At 41.5% G+C, this 20,427-nt stretch overlaps 1 protein-coding gene across 1 annotated transcript in view; it reads right to left on the minus strand.

Moving 5' to 3' along the window:
* GYPC (glycophorin C (Gerbich blood group)) overlaps nt 1–19,502 on the minus strand; it is a 35,349-nt gene extending 15,847 nt beyond the window's left edge. Inside the window, exon 1 of the mRNA XM_052792900.1 lies at nt 19,312–19,502. Coding sequence (XP_052648860.1) covers nt 19,312–19,345 — 34 coding nt within the window. The 5' untranslated portion in view covers nt 19,346–19,502. The remainder of the gene's footprint in view (nt 1–19,311) is intronic.
* Between the last annotated feature and the right edge of the window lie 925 nt (nt 19,503–20,427).

The following is a 20,427-nucleotide window of genomic DNA, read 5'->3' on the forward strand; positions in this document are numbered from 1 at the left end:
CCTGTTTTGTCTGCCTCACGTTTACAGTCATATCACTGCAAAAAGTTCCTTACTTTTCCATGGAAATATGTTAATGTCACCAGGCCATCATTTACATTTTTCCTTCACAGGCATCAGAGCTGGCTTATGCTCCAAATGTACATCTTGCTGGGGAAGATAAATTGACCTGGTATTGCTTCATTAAAGGAGTGACAAATGTGGCATGAATCAGTCCATAAGGTACAGTCCACTATCAGGCTGTTTTCCTGTGTGTGTCCCCTCTCCTCCCACCTTCCCCCTCTTCATCAGAACAGAATACTCCTTTTGAGCGCTTTTTAATTGGGAAGGTTTTGAAAGAAACACTAAATATCCAGCAAATCTGCCAAATAATTTCTGCCCGACTTTCCTCCAAAGTCAACAATTTCAAGCTCTAGTCATTTTTGCCGAATCAAAATGGGAACAAAACAGCCATTTGCTCAATCACTTAGATCAAAGCTGAATGGAAAGGAGTCACTGGCTTAATTGATTAACCATTGTAAATGCTGCAAATGGTCGTAGGTAATCAAAGGAGCTGACTATGGATGTAGTGAAAGCCCATCCGACAACCTGTAACAGATACTTAACTTGTAATTCTTGAGAAACAGTGCATGAAAAAAGCACACCTCACTGACCTAAACTTTGCATGTTAGAAACATAAGCATAAAAATTTGAGCCAGAACCTTCCAGTGGAAAGTCAGAGGCCAAGAGGTCTTGGAGGACATGATAATTCCTTCCCAACCCCTTGCGTAAATGGTTATATGATGCAGTAAGACGATTTAACTGCTAAACTGCTTGTAATTATTTACCAAGATGCGCTTTTAATTTGTACCTAACAGGTCTACCAGCCTCAGTCCTGACTCTCAGGCCTTTTTACTGTGTCATCAGAGGATAAGGTGATCTCTGTGTTTCTTAATGTTGCTGTGCTTGATTTTATGACTTAATAACTTCTTAAGATTAGGTTTTAGTTTACACTTGAAACATACCCTTTTTATAGATGTGGCACTGTTTAAGACAAACATTAGTTAAAATTAGTCCCCCTTACTAAGACAAACTGAACTACCTGTTAGTATTTGAAATATTTCCATCAAATACATTTGGTAGCATTTCTGCACTGATTTTCTCTGTTCCTGCTGTGTGCCTGACTGTCCTTGTAATCTTCATGATTTTTGACTCCATTATTCAACTGTTTTTAAAGGAAGAGCAGGCAAAGATAAGCAGTTTGCCTCAATTTTCATGAAAGCTGTAGGCTGGAGAGAAAAGGGAGGCTAGAGTAGTCCAGCAGTGAAGGAAAGGCAGCGAGGACTCAGCAATTTTAAGCTGCTAAAGGAGCAGCCGGTTCTCCAGTCACCACATGCTTTCCAGTCATCATGCATGTAGGTCCAGAGGAGTTGCAGCAAGGTGCGTCCCCTCCCCATGGGGAGCTGCTGTGGGAGGGAGCTAGTGTATGCTGGGGGTGGGATATAGGGGGCAGAGTCATAAATCCAAAACCAAGAGTGTTTCACTGGCTGTGTTGCTGGCAGAAAACTTATTTTAATGAACAATGACATGCAAGGAAAGAAACATGGCCATTATTCTATTAAGGTTGTTAAATGTCTATTTCTCCTTTTGAGAAGAAAAAGCTTGACCTTGTGCTTAAATTACAGGTGATATGATCAAATTACAGGTGATGTCATCTAGAAATGACCTGGAACCTGGTGAAAGCCTGCAGTTATGCACGAAGATATTATCCTGACAATTCAAAGAATGTAGTGCCAGGCTACTGTCCTTAGAAAAGTATAATAATTTTCCCAACATGGGTAGGTTTCTTCCTTTATATCTCATTCTCACCACCAATATTTTGTAGCAAAGCAGTCCGACAGGTTACAATTCTTGGAAACAGGAGCTCTCTGTTCTCCGTCCCCTAGCTTATTTGATATGAATTGTATTCAGCTACTTCCAGCTCATACACCAGTGCTTGCCTAAGGCACTATCTACTAAGCATTGCAAGTGGAAATGTCAGGATGTTTAGCATATGCTCTTCAGGGACACAGAGATCTTTCCTGGAGCACTGATGAGGTTAATATTATTAATGGAGATATCTGTAGTGGAAACAATCTTCCAAATGCTTTAAATATTGAGCATATTAAACAAAGAAAATAAAACATATTGAAACACCTTAGAAACTTGCAAGGCAAATAGTAGCTCAGGGCAACAACATTTCTCATTTTCCAAGGATTCTGCAATGAATATGCAGATTTCTTTTGCATATCTGCTCCATTTAAAAAGACAAAGCCCATTTTATTATCTGAAAAGCATTTATGTATCAGTCCAAGCTGTCTGAATGGAGTTGAGCAATTTTAGCAAAACTTCTTTACCATCTATCATTCATGTGAGCAATTCTAGACAGATTGTGCAATAATTGTTAAAAAGAGGAAAAAAAAAAGAAAAAGTCTCGCTTGTCTCTTATTTTTGGACAGTTGTCTGGTATTATTTGACAAATAACATACTGAATGCATTAACAGAGATGAGCATGAAAAAACCTTCACTGAAGCCATATACTGAAAGTTTTTCAGCATGGGACTTATATTGTTGTGAGATTCATTAACAACTCATTACTAATGTTCCTCTCTCCTCATGAAACATGAACGGTAAGTACCATGTAGGGGGAGAGCTAATAACCAGCCTGGCAAGATTTTTGACTACTGGAAAGGAGCCTATGTGATCTAAACTGTCTCCACATGTGCTGCAGAGAGGACACTAGTTGGCAGTTGGCCTATATGATTGTTGTAGATCCCTTTCAACTTGAACTATTCTATTCTATTCTATTCTATTCTATTCTATTCTATTCTATCCTATCCTATCCTATCCTATCCTATTCTATTCTGACATGCCTTCTTGCAAGGAGATCCATTCAGCTCCAACAGAGGTGTGATGAATCCTGGGGGATGGGGTGGGAATTTCTCTTCCCATCAACCAACCAGCAAACCTAGAAGACTAGCTTAGATTAGAAGCCTAGCTTTCTGGAGTCTATAATTAGGGAAAAGAAATTCCAACTATTACTGTTAGCAGTGCTTAACCATCCCTTTCCAAAGCCTGTGCTGAGGGCTTAGCCTTTCTATAAGGTAGGCAGAGCCTTTTTTCCAGAGGTTTCAACATGCACTGGTCAGGAGGGTTAGATCTCTCCTACAGGTGCTTAAATAGTGTCTTACACTCCGTTTTTGCTTGTTAAGTTGCAGTCATGTTTATGGAAGCAATCTTATTGTGCCAAAATTTGATGCTACTACATTCCCAACTAGAAAATAACTCCATTTAGTTTAGTCTCCTAATAAGGAGTCCTTTTTGGGTTAATGCTCACTTGACTGGCTGTCTGTAGACAAATGTTGACTTTGAAACAACTTGGAGAATGATAATAATTTCTGAGGCTTCTGCCTCTTTTTAAAATCTGGTTGAAACTGGTCAGTGGATCCAAAAGTTCTTGATGGGAAGTGGCAGATGGATGAACAGATGATTAAGCAGAAAGATGGACAGCAGGAACACATAAGATTCATTTCATTAGGAAACTGGACTGAAAACAGAAGTAGCAGTGGGTACTTGGATAATATTCCTATTTTGGTGACCAATTTAAAAAATGCCATGTTTTTGCGACCATTTCCAAGCTTGTAGATGATGTCCTTAGTGGTTTAAACAGCAAAGGAAAAACCAAAGGGACATTGCTGAGATTTTTTTCAGCTCTTTTTTTCTGTCAGAATGCTACATTTTTATAGTTTGGACTATATTTTAAACCTTTAAAGACAGATTCGGCTTGGAGAGCCCTGGCAATTTCAATGGAGGATTAATGTGTGTCATTAAGCAAAGAAATATGGTCTAGTACTTTTCAATAGCAACAAATGCTTGCTATGGCACTTCTCCGATAAAAATATTTTTGACTTACTGTAAAGCCTTTGGGCTGCTCCTTTCCTAAATATATGAAATATACATGCAGGAAAGCTAAGAGTGAATTGTGATTTGAGGTGGCTGTTACATTCCAGCAGAAAAGGGCATTCCTGTTCCTAACCCTTTTCCTTTCAAGCTGATCTAGCAGAAAACCAGCCCACCAAAAGGAAAGAGGTGGGGGGTATTTATTGGCAAACTAATCCAAGTCAACATGTGGTCTGACTGTCCGTTGATCTGTTGACAGGGAGGAGTTTGCTAGGTGCAGACAGAGAGGGCAAAAAGCAGGAATGCTCTTTTGGGTGGGTGAAGTACATTATAAATCTGCACTCAGAAAAAACAAGTATCCCAAAAGAAAAGCATAAGGAAAAAACAGTTGGATAAAGCCAGAGATTTCCTTGCTAGATTGCTCTGAACAGAACAGAAAACTCCAGTTTTCACAGCCAAGTGACTCCTTTGAAATACAGTAGCTCTAGAAGGCCGTGGAAAAAGTTGGGCTTGGTATTCCCTGTGTAAGAGTATATTGGAATGCACTAAAAAGTAAGGGCCCTCTCTCAGCTGTCAAAATAGGGACCCTAGGGCAGAGCTGTTACTCTGTACCTCCCTCCCTGCCTGGAGGGATGCTGCTCTTCCACAGCTGAATCAGCAGCAGTCGTGCTCTGCAGCTGAGCAGCAGCAGTCACTGCTGTCCCATTTACACTAGTATCAAAACGGGGCACCATTCCAACACACCAAGTGAAATACCAACTGGTATACATACAAAGTGGGATTTGCAAAAACTCTCTCTGCTAAACTGCTTCTGCTCCCTTTGAAGTTGGTGGCCAATCTCCCACGCATTCCAACTGCTCACATAGGCCAATAGTGAAAGCTTTTAAAAACTATTTTACAAATATTAGAAACATGATAGAACCAAGGATTCACTGTCAAGATCATCATATATAGCCTCTGTCCATCTTCTCTGTTTTCCAGCTTCCTATTTTATTCACCAGCTGATGCTGCCTAACAGGCTGCAAAAATCTGCCTTCTCAAGCAGTCATGAGAAAGCCTGTAAATTTCTCAAAGCCCTTCCATAACATACCCAAACTATTTACCATTGCCTCCAGAGAAGTCTGCTTTGGAACAGTATCATAAGGTCAAGTTATACCACTGAAGCACCTATTAGTATAAAGAGAATGAAAAAAAAAAAAAGTAAAATAAAAATGAACAAGCACTAGCACAACCCTGGAAAATATGAAGTCATAAGTAGAGTTCAGCCAGAGCAGACTCCCATTAAACTTTGTTTAAGAGCCAAGTTCCACCCTGAGATATGTGTGAGCTGCAGTTTATTTCAGGGGGACCTATGCTGTACTTCATGTCAGGGCAAGGCTTGGACACAAGTATGTATCTGTTACAAGTCAGAGAGGGGTAAAGCCCGCATCCCTTTTGCATTTTTTGGTTTTGTCTGCAGAGAAGGAATAGAAAACTGAAAGCAGTGGATAAAACAGCCCACAATTTTACAGGGCCTGTCTGTCAAACTTAATTCCTTCTTCCACAAGACCTGAATGCCCGTGTTTCTAAATCCACTAAGGTACTTTCATGTGACGTGGTAGCCTTTCCCTGTGCCCCTGCCACCCCCATGAGAGTTAAACACACAGGCAGAAGTTCTAAGACTTGTCTTTCTAACTTCTTTGCTTTTTGGAGTCCCTTTAAGAGACAGTCAGCAAGAACTGTTCCCTAGGATATGCACACACTTTATGAAGAAGGGACATACACAGCAGTCTAGCTTTACTTCCTTAAAGGCTTCCACTGAACATTTTTGTCTGACAAGCAGGAGCTCTGCTGAATGAAGAGGGAAGAAGGAGTGGCAGAGATTTTCCCTATCCTGCTTGCATTCCCAGACAAGGGGCTAGGCATGTTGGCACCCTTGTGCTGTGCTGAGTTGCATGGAGAGCTTCAGGCAATAGCCTTTATCGTTGCTCGGGCTGGCTCCTGCCGCACAGCTGGCTGTTAGAGAGGACAAAAGGATAAAGTCATGACCACATGCATTTCTTCATGGCTCCTGGAGGCACTGTGGTTACCTGGGCGAACAAGGCAGAGGAGTGCCTTGCTCCCTGACATGAGCTGTGCCTTCAGTAATGCTGAGCTCCCAAGGTTGAATTCCTTTAACTGCAAGTTAAAAGAGCTCATTCAAGAAGAGGGAAGAGGGGCAGGTAAGGCTCAGTCCTGCCAAGCGCTGAGTCTGGATGTGAGCAGGAGGTTAAAGTATTTCATATGAGAATCTCTGGTAAATGCAAAAGCTTTTATACCCCAAGGCAACCCTTTAAACACTGAAATGCTAACTCTGGCTCAAGAATTTCCCATGCCTCAGATCCCTAGGTGGTTGCCCTGTGCTTTAACTCTCCATTAGGCATCTGCTACTGGCTCTAACGGGGAAGATGGACCATCAGCTCCATGCTCACTACAGCACTTCCATGGGCAGAGCTGAAAACGTGTTTAAGTCCTGGTTAGGCAAGAACACCCAGCACCATCAGGATCAAACCTATGTTGGCAATCACTTCTTAGGGATACTGTAGCAGATGGGAAGAGGTGGCAGTGTCCCTGGGAAAGAAAGTCTCTTTTTCTTAATACTGGTGTAACCTAACAGCCAGCTGGTGAGGGCTAAGGGAAACACAAAGGCAGCTCTGGTAATGCCACAACATTGCTTCATTGTGCAGTGGCAGTGAAACAAAGGACGGGGAAAATTGGTACCAAATCCCATTAGCTAGAAGATGGATTGGAAATATGCCAGCAAGGAAGGGGAATGGGAAGGATAGATATGTGTGCCCTGGGAGTCTGGAGAGACGGTATGGCCCTCGGCCACAGCTGGCGTGCCATGGCTTTGGGCCTGTCAATGGACTGATTTGGCATTTCTTGCTACATCTCCCCTCACCCAGGATTATGTTCAGTGTCAGGCAGAAGTATCCTCTTAGGGATATGGATGCTCATGCCCACAGACAGCAACCTCTTACCTTAATGTGCCAAATAGTGGCAAACAAAATCAGTTGCAAAGCTAGACACCCACATTTATCAGTATGTCCCTGGCAGACTTCCCTCAGGCACCCACAACTCCTGGACCTTGCTGTGTGCTGCAGGTAGCAGGGCATGACCAAGGAGGGTTGATCCCTTAGGGTTTGAGAGCCTCTTCTCAAGTGTGAGCTGTGAAGGAAATCACTTAGGTAGAAAACAGCATGTGCTAGTTGTTCCAGTTTCCAAGCCTATTTTCCTCATTCAATGGGGAAAATACACGTCTCTCCTCTGGAATGAACCACAGACACAACCTTTAATTACAGGACATGTGCCCCCCTCCTCCCACAATGACTGCTGCAATTTTATATCTGACAAAAATAGGCACCCAGACCTCCAAAGGGGGTAGCTAGTACCTCCCCCTCTGGCCACCTCCCTCAGCTGCCAGACCCTGCAAGGTCCTGGGGCTGGAATACACCACGTTTGAAAGGGAGGGCGATTCACGCAGTGATTTGGTACTCAAGTCACTTAAAAACAGCACAGTGGAAGCAGCGACAACGTGGAAGTCATGCTCCCATCTGCTCCACTATTGGCCTCTGGAGGAAACAGGACACAGGATACGCCTCCTGCCTGGGGAAGGCTTGTAGCACCCGCGAGAGAAGGCATGACCTTTTCCTTAAAGGAATGCAAGTCATGGAGAGGAGTAGGGAGAAAAAGTCCAGGCTGCATTTAATCTTAAAAAGTGCCATGCAGTCATACCTCCTCTTGCTTTCTCCCCCTGTGTTTAAAGCTGATCCTTAGTTATTTAGTAATCACACATTTTAAACAGTTTCATCTGTCTCAGCCACTCCATTGTTGCTCTAGTCAGTCATGAACCTTCTGACACAAGTCAGATGCTGTTGAAATGAAAGGTTTCATTCATTGCAAGTAAAGGAAATCAGAGGAGGTACCCCAAGAGGAGAAGGGCTTGGCTTATGCTCTGTTTCCAGCTCACAAATGGTTATGTCCCCAGGATGCAGAGATTAAACATCTCACACAAAATGTGGGAGAAGGAAGAAGAGTCTTTGTCTGAGATTCACAGATTTTAATGGATTCCAGAGGCGGAAATCTTTTACCAAGGAGCAACAGCAAAGTTCAGAGAAATGTAAAAGCATTTATCTCCCCAGTTGCATTCCTGCCTGCCAAAAGCAGGAGGGGTGATTTACTCCTCCTTGGTACAAGGAGTCCCTTATGGATCATTAATCCACAGGGAGAATGAGCTCAGGAGCCATAGACATCTTTTCTTAATGTGCAAGAACCTTGAATCAGCAGGAAGTATTCTTTGGGAGCATACCGGATCAGTTTATCTTTATTTGCTCCCCACTACCCCCTGCAAGAGCTCTAGTTACCATGGATAAATCACTTTACATTCATTAAAATCTGTGGTGATAGTAGATGAGGCTGCTGTGAGCTATATCAAGACATTTGAAGCAGAGTAATATTAAAAAGTGAAGATCTGAAATCAACAAATTCTGATCCAAAGTCCAGTGAAATCAATATGAGCAATCATAAGTTCCAGGCTACAAGCATCTCAACACCACTGACTTTGGCAATGCAATGATAACTTGCAGTGAGTAAGGCATTTCCTAAGAAGCTCTGCAGAAACGTGAAGGAGACAGAAATGGTCAACTATTTGTTTACATGCCAGGACCTCAGGTGATGAAGCTTTCTCTTGGCAGCTAGAGCTGATCAGAAAACATGCACCAAAAGTTATGGTAGGAAAGGGGTTAGATCTGGTGGACACCTCTTATTATTATGTTCTCATTTCTTTAGGAGTAATAAAAAGAAAAATAGTCTCATTTTGTCTCACTTCGACTCTCCGAAACCACCCGAAAATATTTCCACAATGCTTCAGTTGCTAAGGGATGAACATTAAAGACTGGTTATATCTATTCACAATATGCAGACATTTACAAAATGCCACTAGTCTGTAGTGGATGGCATTTTATAGTCTTTACCTTGGCGAAAAAATGTGCAGCAGAGAACTACATTTCTGTATTCAAATCTCCCAAGAAGCACTCACTCTGTGCTCAGGTTTGCCAGGTTCCATATAAGTCTGGTAAATCCACATCCTTATTGCTGTAAATGACTTACAAGATCAGAAATGTGGCTCAAAGAGAAAACCCAAAGCTGGCTGCTGTCCTTGGGTTTTGTGCTGTCTGTCTGTGTGTGCATGCAGCATCCTTTATTTTTGCTCTTTGTCAAACGTTGTGTCACAGAGTTACGCTTTGACAAGTTGAAAAGTATGAAGATTAGAACAATCATGTTTATATGTATTACCACCTGCTACTTCATTTCTTCCATGGTGCTTAAATGTTCAGGCATGTGGCTTTCAAACACGCCACCTTTAATGCACTTAAAAACTCTGCTGGATTTCCAGCTTGCTTTGATCTCCACAGTCTAGATACTACCTCAGAGAATACAAATAAATATGTTTAGGGGAAAAAATATTTTCAAGGAGAAAACCCTACAGTCCTTCCAACTTGATATGCTTTGCCAGCTGATGTCATATCTAAAGTTGTTTTTTTTACTTTATGCTTCAGGAGGCCTAAATCTCTGCCCAGAATGAGCAACTAGATGAGGTAACTTGGGAAGATGGATGTGGTCAGTGACCCTTATCATGAGCACTGAAATGGCAAATAATTTTTTGGTGTTTTTTGTTTAGAAAGGAGATGGCAGAAGAGGTGATTTCTGTCCTGAGGAATTTACAGACTAAACAAAGCAAAAAGGATACATTTATGCAATGGAGAAGACTGTATTTTGTTAAGAAGGAATGGGAAGGATGTGAGAGGAAAGATGGTAAGAGCTTGCTATTAATCATGAGTAGAAAGGACACATTGACTAGAGAGCTGGAAACAGAGGAAAGACTTGGCTAACCCAGGCTGTGAGCAAACCAGCTTCTTTCTGGGGCTGTACAACACCATCTTTTCCATCTCTCGTCACACAAAGTCATCATGCAACATTGCCTTTGTGGTAATGGCTTGGACTTGAAGTAATCTAAAATTGTCCCCTGTACAGCAAGTAAGTAGAAATGAGAGCTGGGTTCTTGGGTCAGAGCATGGGATGGTTAACTTGAGAAGGAGGGAGCATAAACTGGGGAGATAGGGTGAGGTGTGTGGGAAAGTAAGCAGCATGGGAGAGGTGTTTGGAGGGATCAGACCCATCCAGCTCTAAAAAAGGTGAGATAGAAAGTGATTTTTCATTTTTTTGAGAATAATCAAGGGTCCTGACACTAACCATTGCTTGAGCTTGAGGTATGGAGGAGAAGACTCCTCTCAGTGGGAGACGGGAAAGTGCCAAAGGCAATCAACAAGTTTTCAGAAGAATTGGTCCCTCTCCATTGGGTGGACACAGCCTGCACAAGAAAGACCTGCAAAGCAGCCTTCTCCTCCCTGACCTGGTGCTGTTCTTCTTGGCTGTCCTGATGTTAGCAGAAGCTATTCACTCCACTCTTCTTCATGACTGGAGCAAGGATAGGATAAGTAATAGGAAAAGTGACAGGGTGTGCAGAGCACACTGAGTGGTTTTGAAAAAGAGTGAGAAAACCATGACTTCCTCTTTTCCCAAAGCAAAGGGAAGCTGGAAAGGAAGCATGGCTCTCAACGGCAGTTTTGTTTCCTGGGCTGCTCTGTTCAACACCTTATGCAGGGTTTTTTATAGAGGTGCAGCCTAGTCCTGTGTATATCCCCCCATTCCCACCAAGGGCTTAATTGCCATTAGTAACTGGTAGTATAGGCTTCTTCAAAATAAAAAAGTCCCAAAGAATTCAGTGAGAGAAAAACTGGATTTCTATGCAATAGAGTCCAAAAATCAAAGTCCACTGATGTAATTATGGAAATTCAAGAGAGACAGGCAATAATAAACTCTCCCAATTGTGTGATCCAGGATGTAAAATTATGTCCCAGGTTGTAAATAAAAATTCCTATGTGATGACAGGAAAGATCTGGAGGAGAGAGGTGGTGTTTCATAGCAAGCTGTGAGGATGAGGGAGTAAAGAGAAACCAATGGAGAAGAGAAGAGAGAGGGAGATGGAAGAGGGGGTGACTCCCAAAGGAAACAAGGCCTCAGCCCGCAGGATGACAGGGGAAGATTTATGTCTTCCTTGCCTGTGCTTTTCTTCCTTCCCACTGCCAGGACCGTGGAAGGTCCTTGAAAGAAGGGAGGAAATGGCATTTAACAACTGGGACCTGTGAGTCTCTCCTATGTTGAGATATAAGCACTTACCTGTGGGCTGAGAAAGGGACAGACAGGAAGGATTAGGAGGTGCAGAGGATATCTGAACTAGACAACTTGAGAGTGCAAGTGTGAGAGAGAGGTAATGATAGAGACTGGTCTACTCTCTGAGAGCATTTTTGCATCACAGATACACCAAGAATTTAATTTTCTGCTCTCTGTATTGGATAGGACAGGGACTGTGCTTGTGACACTTGAATGAATCATCAATAGTTAGAAGACCAACCTCTGCTAGCTCATGAGTGCTGGTTATTAATGACTCAGGATAATAACAGAGTCTAGTGAAAATGTAATTTCATAATAAATTGGTAAATTTCTAGGCCTAATACATGCTAAGAAAACCTTGAAAGCAGTATTCAACAATATTCCCATATAGATCCCAGAAGACAGAAACAAAATATAAAAAGCCGGAGTGCCATTTTAAACATAACTTCATAATTTTTAAAAACGCACACAAGTTTCCTGAATTCTTGGATGACCACATTTTTATGGTAACTCTTCACAATCCACTAGAAATATTTTTTCCCTCTACTCATTCATACATGTAACTCATTAATCACCTGTGGTTAGGTGATTTGCAGGCTATTTGTTTTACCTAAGGATTATTTGGTTTAGCTAAAGTTGATCATCAGGAGCTGCTTTTTCATCCCTTGTTAAGTGACTGAAATTTTTGAAACATCCAATTAGCAGATGAGAAGCATCTTGCTTTTGTCTTAGTAAGAATGCTTTTTCAAAGAAACAAGCTTATTTTTCTTGTGTACAGAGAACAAATTTGCCTACACAAAAGGATCAGGTTAACCTGGAGTAACAATTCTGTGAAGGTTATTCCAGTATAAATTAATTTTTCCATAACTGTTTGAGGTGGACACAGAATTACACAATATGATTGAATTGATTCTTGAATAAGTATTCTGTTTCCAAAGGAGGGTAGTTATTTTTTAAAGAATAACTTTTATTTCAGCATGAATATGCCAGAATAATCAGTTTTTCTAGAAAACTGTCCTGAAGATGCAACTACCAAATTCTTCCAGCACAGATGAGCTACTAGAGGAACATAAACCTGACCAAATCTCTTGCCTGCTTGAGATTTAAACTTGCACCATTCACTGCCTGAAGAAGAGCGCAGACTTGGTCTTTTCCTAATCTGGGTTCTCCCCTTTTAAGTAGCTTGATACATACGGAACATCTACTTCCTCCTTGTTTCTTAAGTCATTATCATTGCTTTTCTCTAGATCTTTGCTTATGTAGACATCGGTCCTGTAATAGTCTCCAAGATGGATTCAGGCAAATACTGTGGATGCTTAAATTTAAAACATGGAGTGATTCAGTGTCTATACCATGGCAAGCTTCTAGGCTCTGACTGTTTATAGAGTCAGCAGAGACACCTGAATCTGGCATCTGCAAAGGATAGCTTGCATAAGGCCGTTTCGCTAATGTTTTACTATATCATATGAAAAGGGTATTTTGTAATGTTTTCCAACTTCTTATACGTAGCCCAAATCATCTTGCTTGCTTTCTTGTTACTGAGTTTATGCCTCTGCTAAGCCTTCAAAAATCTAGTCATTTTTTCTCCTAGTTTTGAAGGTATCTATCATATAATAAGGGAAACATGAGCTTGTGGGTATTGGTCTGTGAATAGAGATGTGGTCAGGGAAATAAAGCTCTCCATATCCAGAAGTCTGACTAGTGAAAAGGCATTTAAGTAGCGAAAAGGGTGGTGTGTGTGTATATATAAGTATGTCTGTGTATATGTATTCATACAGATATATGGTATATTATACATGCATACAGTTATACAGTATATTATATATACATACACTCTGTGTGTGTATATATGTACATATATAAAGAATTTAAATCCTTTTTCTAGGTTTGATGTTACTAAAATAGTCTCTGTTTGCAAATTTAAACACCCACACATATGTAAAGACTTGATGTCTGATTCTGCATTGCTGTGACCTTGTCACACATGCTCTTTATAATGTGGACCGCCTCATAAAACTAGGCATTTTAAACATGCAGTCCCCAGTAAAATAGGCATTTATCACTCATGATAACATGGAGCTGTCTCAGGGTGTGTTCAAAGGCCCCCCTGCAACTTACTGATAAAAAGCTTAACTCTATTTCAGGGCTTATCTGAAGAAGAAAGAGGCAGACCCTCATGAAATAACTGATTTTTTTTTTTTTTCTAAGATGAAAAAGAGAGGCAGAGGGAAGGAGAAAAAAAATCACTTTAAAACTTCAATGCAGTAGAACAAGTTTAACCCATTGAGATTTTAAGTGAAGTTTTCTGCTTCATCAGGAAGAACCCTGTGGTGAAACATATGTCAGAAGAGAAGAAGATATGAGAAACTGGCCTCCTTTGCAGATGAGAAGATTAATTAAGAGGAAAATCACTTAGCCAGATGTCTCATTGGTGAAACTACACGTGCAAGGTACATCTGCAATAACGGAGCAGCATAGCACAGACAGTGCATTTGATTTCCATGCTAACACTGAAGAGATAGGAATCTGGTGTGAATTAGATCATGCTGACTCTTGGAGAAACAGAGGAGTACAGGTCTTATTTCAGCTACAAATTATGAGCTGCATGTCTGTTGTTATAACGTTGCAGTATCGTTACTTGATGCAGTTGAGTTATGGGTTACAAATAAATTATCTAGAGAAGACAGTCTTTTTCTCCATTTGTGTTCATAAATTGTTGGCAAACCAATCCTGATTTCTCCAAATGCCACTTTTCTTCATTGGCCAAGTAGTTTTTCAGAATGCTTAGCAGCTGGTGAATTTTTCATCAACTCATTACCGGGGTAACACTGTCAAATTCATTTGACTTAGAAACTTAAGTCTTTCAGAAGTAAGTAAAAAACAGTCTGCCTGCTGTCCAAATACTTGCCCAGCGAAGGTGTTCATGTACTCTTGTCACTGTGGCATCTGGGTGTCCCCCAATTTTTCATGCATTTCCTATCACAACTTGGATGTGAAACCAAAAAAATGTAAACAAAGATCCCACTAGTGCCAAATGCCATGTTTAAAAGATTTTTGATCTTCCTGTGGGAAACAAATAAGCCAGTTGCTAAATGATTTCTGAGCTATGTTTTTTTCCTAAGCATGCATTACACAATTAGAGAGTGGGAAGCAAAGAGCTGTTGCCCCAGTGGATCTACTGGAATCAATACTAACTCCTACCTCCTGGCTGCTATAAATGCCTTCCCATAGTCAAAAGCTGCCTCTCCAGCAGTGCCCCTGGAAAGCAGTCATTTCTCTCCTACCTGTAATCTGTCCTCTCTATGTAGTCTACCAGCCTTTTGAAGAAAGGGTGCCTGTACAGCACCTAGCACAATCAGATCCTGCTGTTGGCTTGAATTTCTCTCTGCTATAGGAATACTAATCCCCCTCCAACAATAGAGACAGGCACTCCACAGAGCAGACACACAAACAGACTTTCATTAGAGAATGCAGTCCTGAAAGCCTGTTTCACAAAAGGCTTTGCTGATTGGACTCAGTCATTTGAACAGTGATGGATACAGGGTATATTCCACAAGAGCCTAGAAAGAAAGGTGCAGCAGTATCAGCAATGAGATGCAGACACCGTACAATTCTGTAATACTAATAGGCTTAAGCACATAACCAGCCATAACCTGAATTTTTAACATCTACTGTGTAAATCATTGGCTTTTTCTTCCTTTTTCTTTCCCCCCTTTTTTTTTTTGTGAAAAGCAGTGCCCAGAAATGCTTAGAACTGTGTATTTTAAAAAAGCAGACTCCTATTTGGGTGGACATCTCCCCCATTCCCTCCAGCTTCGCAGTTTGCCAACATTTCTGCTGTTAATTACTGAAATTTCAGGTACATTCTAAGCCTTTTAATTTGCAGACTTTCACATCAACATCTCAGGCAATGAGGGTGTTGGGGAGAGCCCTGGAGTATAAAGCCAAGTTTTTCAATTCATATGCACAGTGGTAGGAGACAAATATACAAGCAGAGGCATTCAATTTACATAAATGCTTGTGGGACACGTTTTGAGACTTCTGTGCTAAAAATGGGAGGTTATTATAATCTATAGGTTTTCTTGCTTATAAACACTCACAGGTTTACCAGTGAAGACCAAAATTTTCATAATCAATAGCCTCCATTTTTGTTTATTAGTTACTGTCACAGACAAGTGCTTCTGTTGATTAAGGGCTATGAAATCAAATCTATTGCCAAGGCAGTGAATAACATGATTAAAAGTCTACGGGGATCATTTGCGGCTTTTCACAGGCCCTGTGTGAAAGATAAGTGGTATGGCTCCAGGAACATTTAAAGGGCCAGTCTGCAGCCCCAGAATATTTCTCATAATGAGTTAAAGACAGGGCAAGGCTGTTCTCAGAACCAGACTCGCCATTCACAACTGTAAGTCAGTTTGCCTTTATCGGGGGCCACATTTGCCAAGCTCTCAGCCTTTCCGGAGGGGACAGCCCACACATACTTGACTCTTTTTGCCAGAAGCCGTAGCTGTCATTGCGGCAGGTGGAGAAGCTGGGCACGATGGAGCCGAGATCTCCTCCTCGCAGGATGGAGGCGGCCCCAGCGTGTGCTCCCCCGAGCAGCGCAGGGCTTGCACCTGGGCTACTGCTGGACTACAGCTGGCAACGCAGGTGGGAAGCATACAGCTCACAAGGCTTGCTTTGTTTTGCCCTGTTCCTGACCCTCTTCCTCTCTCTGCAGCTGGGGCATGGCCTGGGGTCCGGTCTTGCCTCCTGGTTTCCTTTTGGGCCAATTCTTCTATGCAGCGCAGACCGCACTGCTTCCCTACCCACCCAGAAGGAAGACCTTATCTGCTGGTAGGTGATGAGGAAGAGGAGCCTCTGCAAACTGCTCTCCTTAACCACTAATTCCTTTGACAGCTGGTATTTGGAGTACAGGAGGCCTCAAATAAAACATTCCCAGCATGCCAAGTACAGATTAAATCCTGTAAGGTGCAGAGCACCTTCTCCAACGGGATGAACACTTTGACCCCCAAAGATGGCTTTGCATAGATCACTGCCTCCCCAGACTGAACCTTCAACCCTGTGGTGTTTATTTGCATGAGTCCTTCACCTCATTTGAGCTGTCCCATTGCCTTGGAACTGGGTCACTGCAGTCTAAAAGGAAGAGAGCAAAAGCTGCAGTCTGAACAGAGATTGCCAAACCTGTGAAATTCCTCAGATTTAGTAATGTCAGGCAGCTACTGCCTGTGCATCTGAGCAGAGGTGGGAGGAAGCAAATGCATCACCAAAAGATGATGTATTTAAAAGTGATGCATTTAAAAATCAGGAAGTTCACATTCCTGCAGTCAGGCTAGGTCCCTTTTATATCATAAGAAGAAGAAGAAGGAAAAAAAAAAAAGAAACTGGAAATACATTCACAGCACAGTATTGTATTGGACCCGAGCCAACGAAATTCAAGCCCAACTCTATTTTTGACTTCGGTAGCAGACTTCTTTACTTAGGTATTCCATTTTATTCCAGCCACACACAAATGTCCATTAACAATGAACGATGGAGTAAATATACGCACACTGCCTAACATCAACAGGCTGAATTACTGGCTCCTTTGCCTCTCTGTTGAGTATACAGAGAGCCCACTCAAAGCATTGGGATATCTGAGCTGGGCATGGGAAGTGCCCAAGGTTAGATGGTGTGGCATCCCTGTATAGAGGCAGAATACATTTGCGGGGTTCACAGAGTTGAATATTTTAAAACTGAAACAGTAGTCTGATCCCACCTGGATTGTCAGGATCATACTGTATTTATAGAATGAATAAAAATTCCTTATCAGCCGCGAGCGAATACAAGGAGATAAGCAAAGAACATGAGCAATTAAGTAACTTAACGCTGTTCAGTTTACATCAGTAGGCAGCTGCTCTGTGGTCTCACCTGCAGGTACTCAGCAAAGAATTAATATGTTCAGTATAGTCAAAGGTTTTTGCTGATTCTTTATGCATTTTCACACCCATTTCAAAGATTTTCACTATGGTTATGAAACAAATTTGTTTTCTCAATTACTCTGCCTCTCTGGCAAACATCTGCTGTCCATGCTGTGCAGTGCCTGTCAATACACTGATCTTTCAACATCTTGTTTCTTGCAAAAATTGCTGGGATTTTACTAAGAAACAAGATCCTTTTCCCCAAGACCTTCTCCCTAAACCTCAACCATTATAAAAACAATGCACCAAACTTGCAATATACAGGAATATAGTACTATCAGACTTCCCTCTGATTTAATTTTGTTATTAATCTGTAAATTTGATCCATGTGATTTTAAAAAAAAGAAACCAAAGACAGACTGAAACAAAATACAGGAACATCCTGTCTGAATCAGTAAGGGAAATTATGAGGGCAAATAAAGAATAGACAGTCATTATTTTTCAGTCAGAATACTTCTTCTAGCTAGATTGCAAGCCATTTATTTTCACTGGCAATCATATGATCTTAAAATTATTCAAGCTGAGAATTCCTGCCTAGATTTTGGAAAAAAACAAGACAACCTGATGCATCAGCCTTTTTTCATTATGAACAGACAAAGGCCCCACGGGGCCCTAACTGCTCATCCAAATCCACCCTAGGGCCTTCTGTGGGGTCCTCTGACAGCCTGGGTCTGTCAGAGAAGTGATTCGTAATGTATTCAGGACTGTAGGGCTGGTCCTGGACTTGATACCTGGCCAAGCCTGTCACTAAAGATACAAAGTTGTGTTTGGACCCTTGTTGATATTGCACAATGAGAAAAATGCACCTCAACGGGTCACAGCTACCCTCCTGCACATGCCTGGAGAGCACCAATGGCAGTAATTTATCAAGCTTTTCCAAACCCAAACTCTCAGAATCCTGAATTAGCTTGCATGTTTCTTTCCTATCAATAATACAAACCAAGCTGTAATAGAAAAAATAGAAAACAAGCTATAATATTGCAAACTGCTGAATAGAATAATATAATATAATATAATATAATATAATATAAGCTAGCATCTAATTTTTCTTGTTGGTTAGAACTTGCAAAAATGACTAAAGGGTAAATAGAAATTTCTGGTCAGGATTTCAGAGATGCTGCTCACTGTGTCATTTCTGCTGGACCACCCTGCCTCATTCAAATCTTGGGAAACATCGTCAGTGTCAACATCCATACAGAACAAATATTCTTACAGCAATCTCTGGACGAAATCCTGAACTGCAGGCAGCTCCCAGCAGTGCCGTCTGTACTTTCTGCCTTCATTACTGATACCATAGTATGATAAACAATTCTGCTATTGGCAGTTTGTTTCTAAAAATGATACAAAACTACTGTCTTGAATTAAAACAGGAAAGCTTATACTAAAGCCATAAAAGAGATATGGAGCTATTGCAGCACTGAAAACTCAGAGTTTTCCCATTGACTTTTCTCAGCTTATCAAATCAGAATCCATCCCCTTCCCCTCCGCTTTCTTTTTAATACTGTCCCAGAATGAACGCTACCATGTTGCAGCTGAGCCTCTGTGCTCACTTGACTGTTCGGGCCAAATTCTCTCTTTTCAAATTTACTGAAATATGCAGAGTTACGCCACCAGAGGACTTGCCCTCCTGTACCCTTTCTTGCTGAGGAACTAATTTGCTTGTCCTTAAGCCCATGTTTCTAAATTTCCAGGAGCAGAAACGCATTGTGGCTTTAAATATAGACTGTCAGTTTGTGGCTTGCGTCTCATATTACACACAGACAGCTTGAGACTCTAAATACAAGTTGGGCAGCACCATTAATATCTTAGAAAAGCATCAGTACGCTTTCAAAATGCTCTATATTTTCATTCTTGAAGGCAGGGGGAGGGAAAAACATTCAAATGAAACTTTTCTAAGCCAGGGTTTAGGCGGAAACGTTACTAACTTTGCTCGGTCCTTTTCAGGAGCCAGAGTTTGAAGAGCCCGTTTCAGTTCTTCACACACATGCGCGCGCACAAACACAAAGAATAAAAAAGAAAAACAGTTTCATCACAACTTTTTTTCTTCAGGATTAGTCTCTGGCTTTCTTTTTTTCTTTTCTTTTTTTTTTTTTTTTCATATGAAACGCATTAGACAATCTTTTCCTTAAGCGGCAGACTGATAAATCCACTCTTATTGTAAGGAGGGGGGGATAAGGGTACTCACGTGGCTGAGATGTCGCATTGTTTTGGTAACTCATAATTTACGCCTTTGAAAAATGCCTTATTTGTGTTGACAGTCTCTCTTCCCTGCTCAGAACCGACGGCGGGATTGAACAGAACAGCTGGAAGAGCCCTGGAAAATGCTCCTCTTGTTCAGGCTCTCCTTGCCTGGCTCCTGACCCCTTTACAACTGGAAAAGGAAACAGCACATGTGTCATTCTCTTTTGCCTGTGTAGCTCACATGAGCGGGGAGGGGCACCCATTTGCAGATAGCAGTAACTGTATTCAAGTTTTGCAAGTTGGATGTATTCCACCCCTTTGCTTTTACTAGCCAGCAACCAGTAGAAAGAAAACACTCTTTTCATTCTTAGCCAAATCTAGACACACCTATTAGATTTGCTTCCCAAACCGCTACCCACCACTGTTGATATTATTTCTTTTAAGTGCAAAACTTGCTGCCGACTCCATTCCCAAAATGCCTATCATCAGCGGGTGAGATTAAAAGTAGTGCTTTCAATTTTCATTGCCCAGCAACATCCTTAACGCTCACAGTCTAACTGATTCTGTCCTTTTAAAGGGTGAAAATTGATAACGACATTTACTGGTTCAGAGTAGTTACGTCAGCGTATAGCATGAATCTACACTGTGCTCAGAACAAGGAGGAACCTGTGGCTGTGGCACAGGTAACTCCAGTCCTGGCTCCGACACAGGCTTCTTATGGCACCTTGGGCAAAGCTTTTAATCTCTGCCTCAGTTTGCCATCTGTAGAATAAAGATGATATAACTGATTTCCTCCCAGTCTTGGTATTTTTATTTTACTCTGCAGGCAGGCATTGTTTATAAATAGGATATATTTATTGGTCTGCATGGGTTAATGTACTCATACTCCGCAGCAAGTTTTTCAGCCTGGACTAGCCTACCAGCTCCCTCATTTATTTTACTAGCATTTAAAGCTATCTGTTTGGCTATCTGCATGCTATACTGCAATCAGCAGTATGTAGTTGTTGTAAGTGTGCATACACAGTCAGGCTGCGGTTGACATGGGCTAGGACTTCTAGGTCATACCAAAATACAAGTAATTTATAATGCATATGTCTCAGACACTAAGAAGAGTGGACAA

This window comes from Harpia harpyja, chromosome 7, assembly GCF_026419915.1.
Source record: "Harpia harpyja isolate bHarHar1 chromosome 7, bHarHar1 primary haplotype, whole genome shotgun sequence".
In the NCBI taxonomy this organism is placed as follows: Eukaryota; Metazoa; Chordata; class Aves; order Accipitriformes; family Accipitridae; genus Harpia; species Harpia harpyja.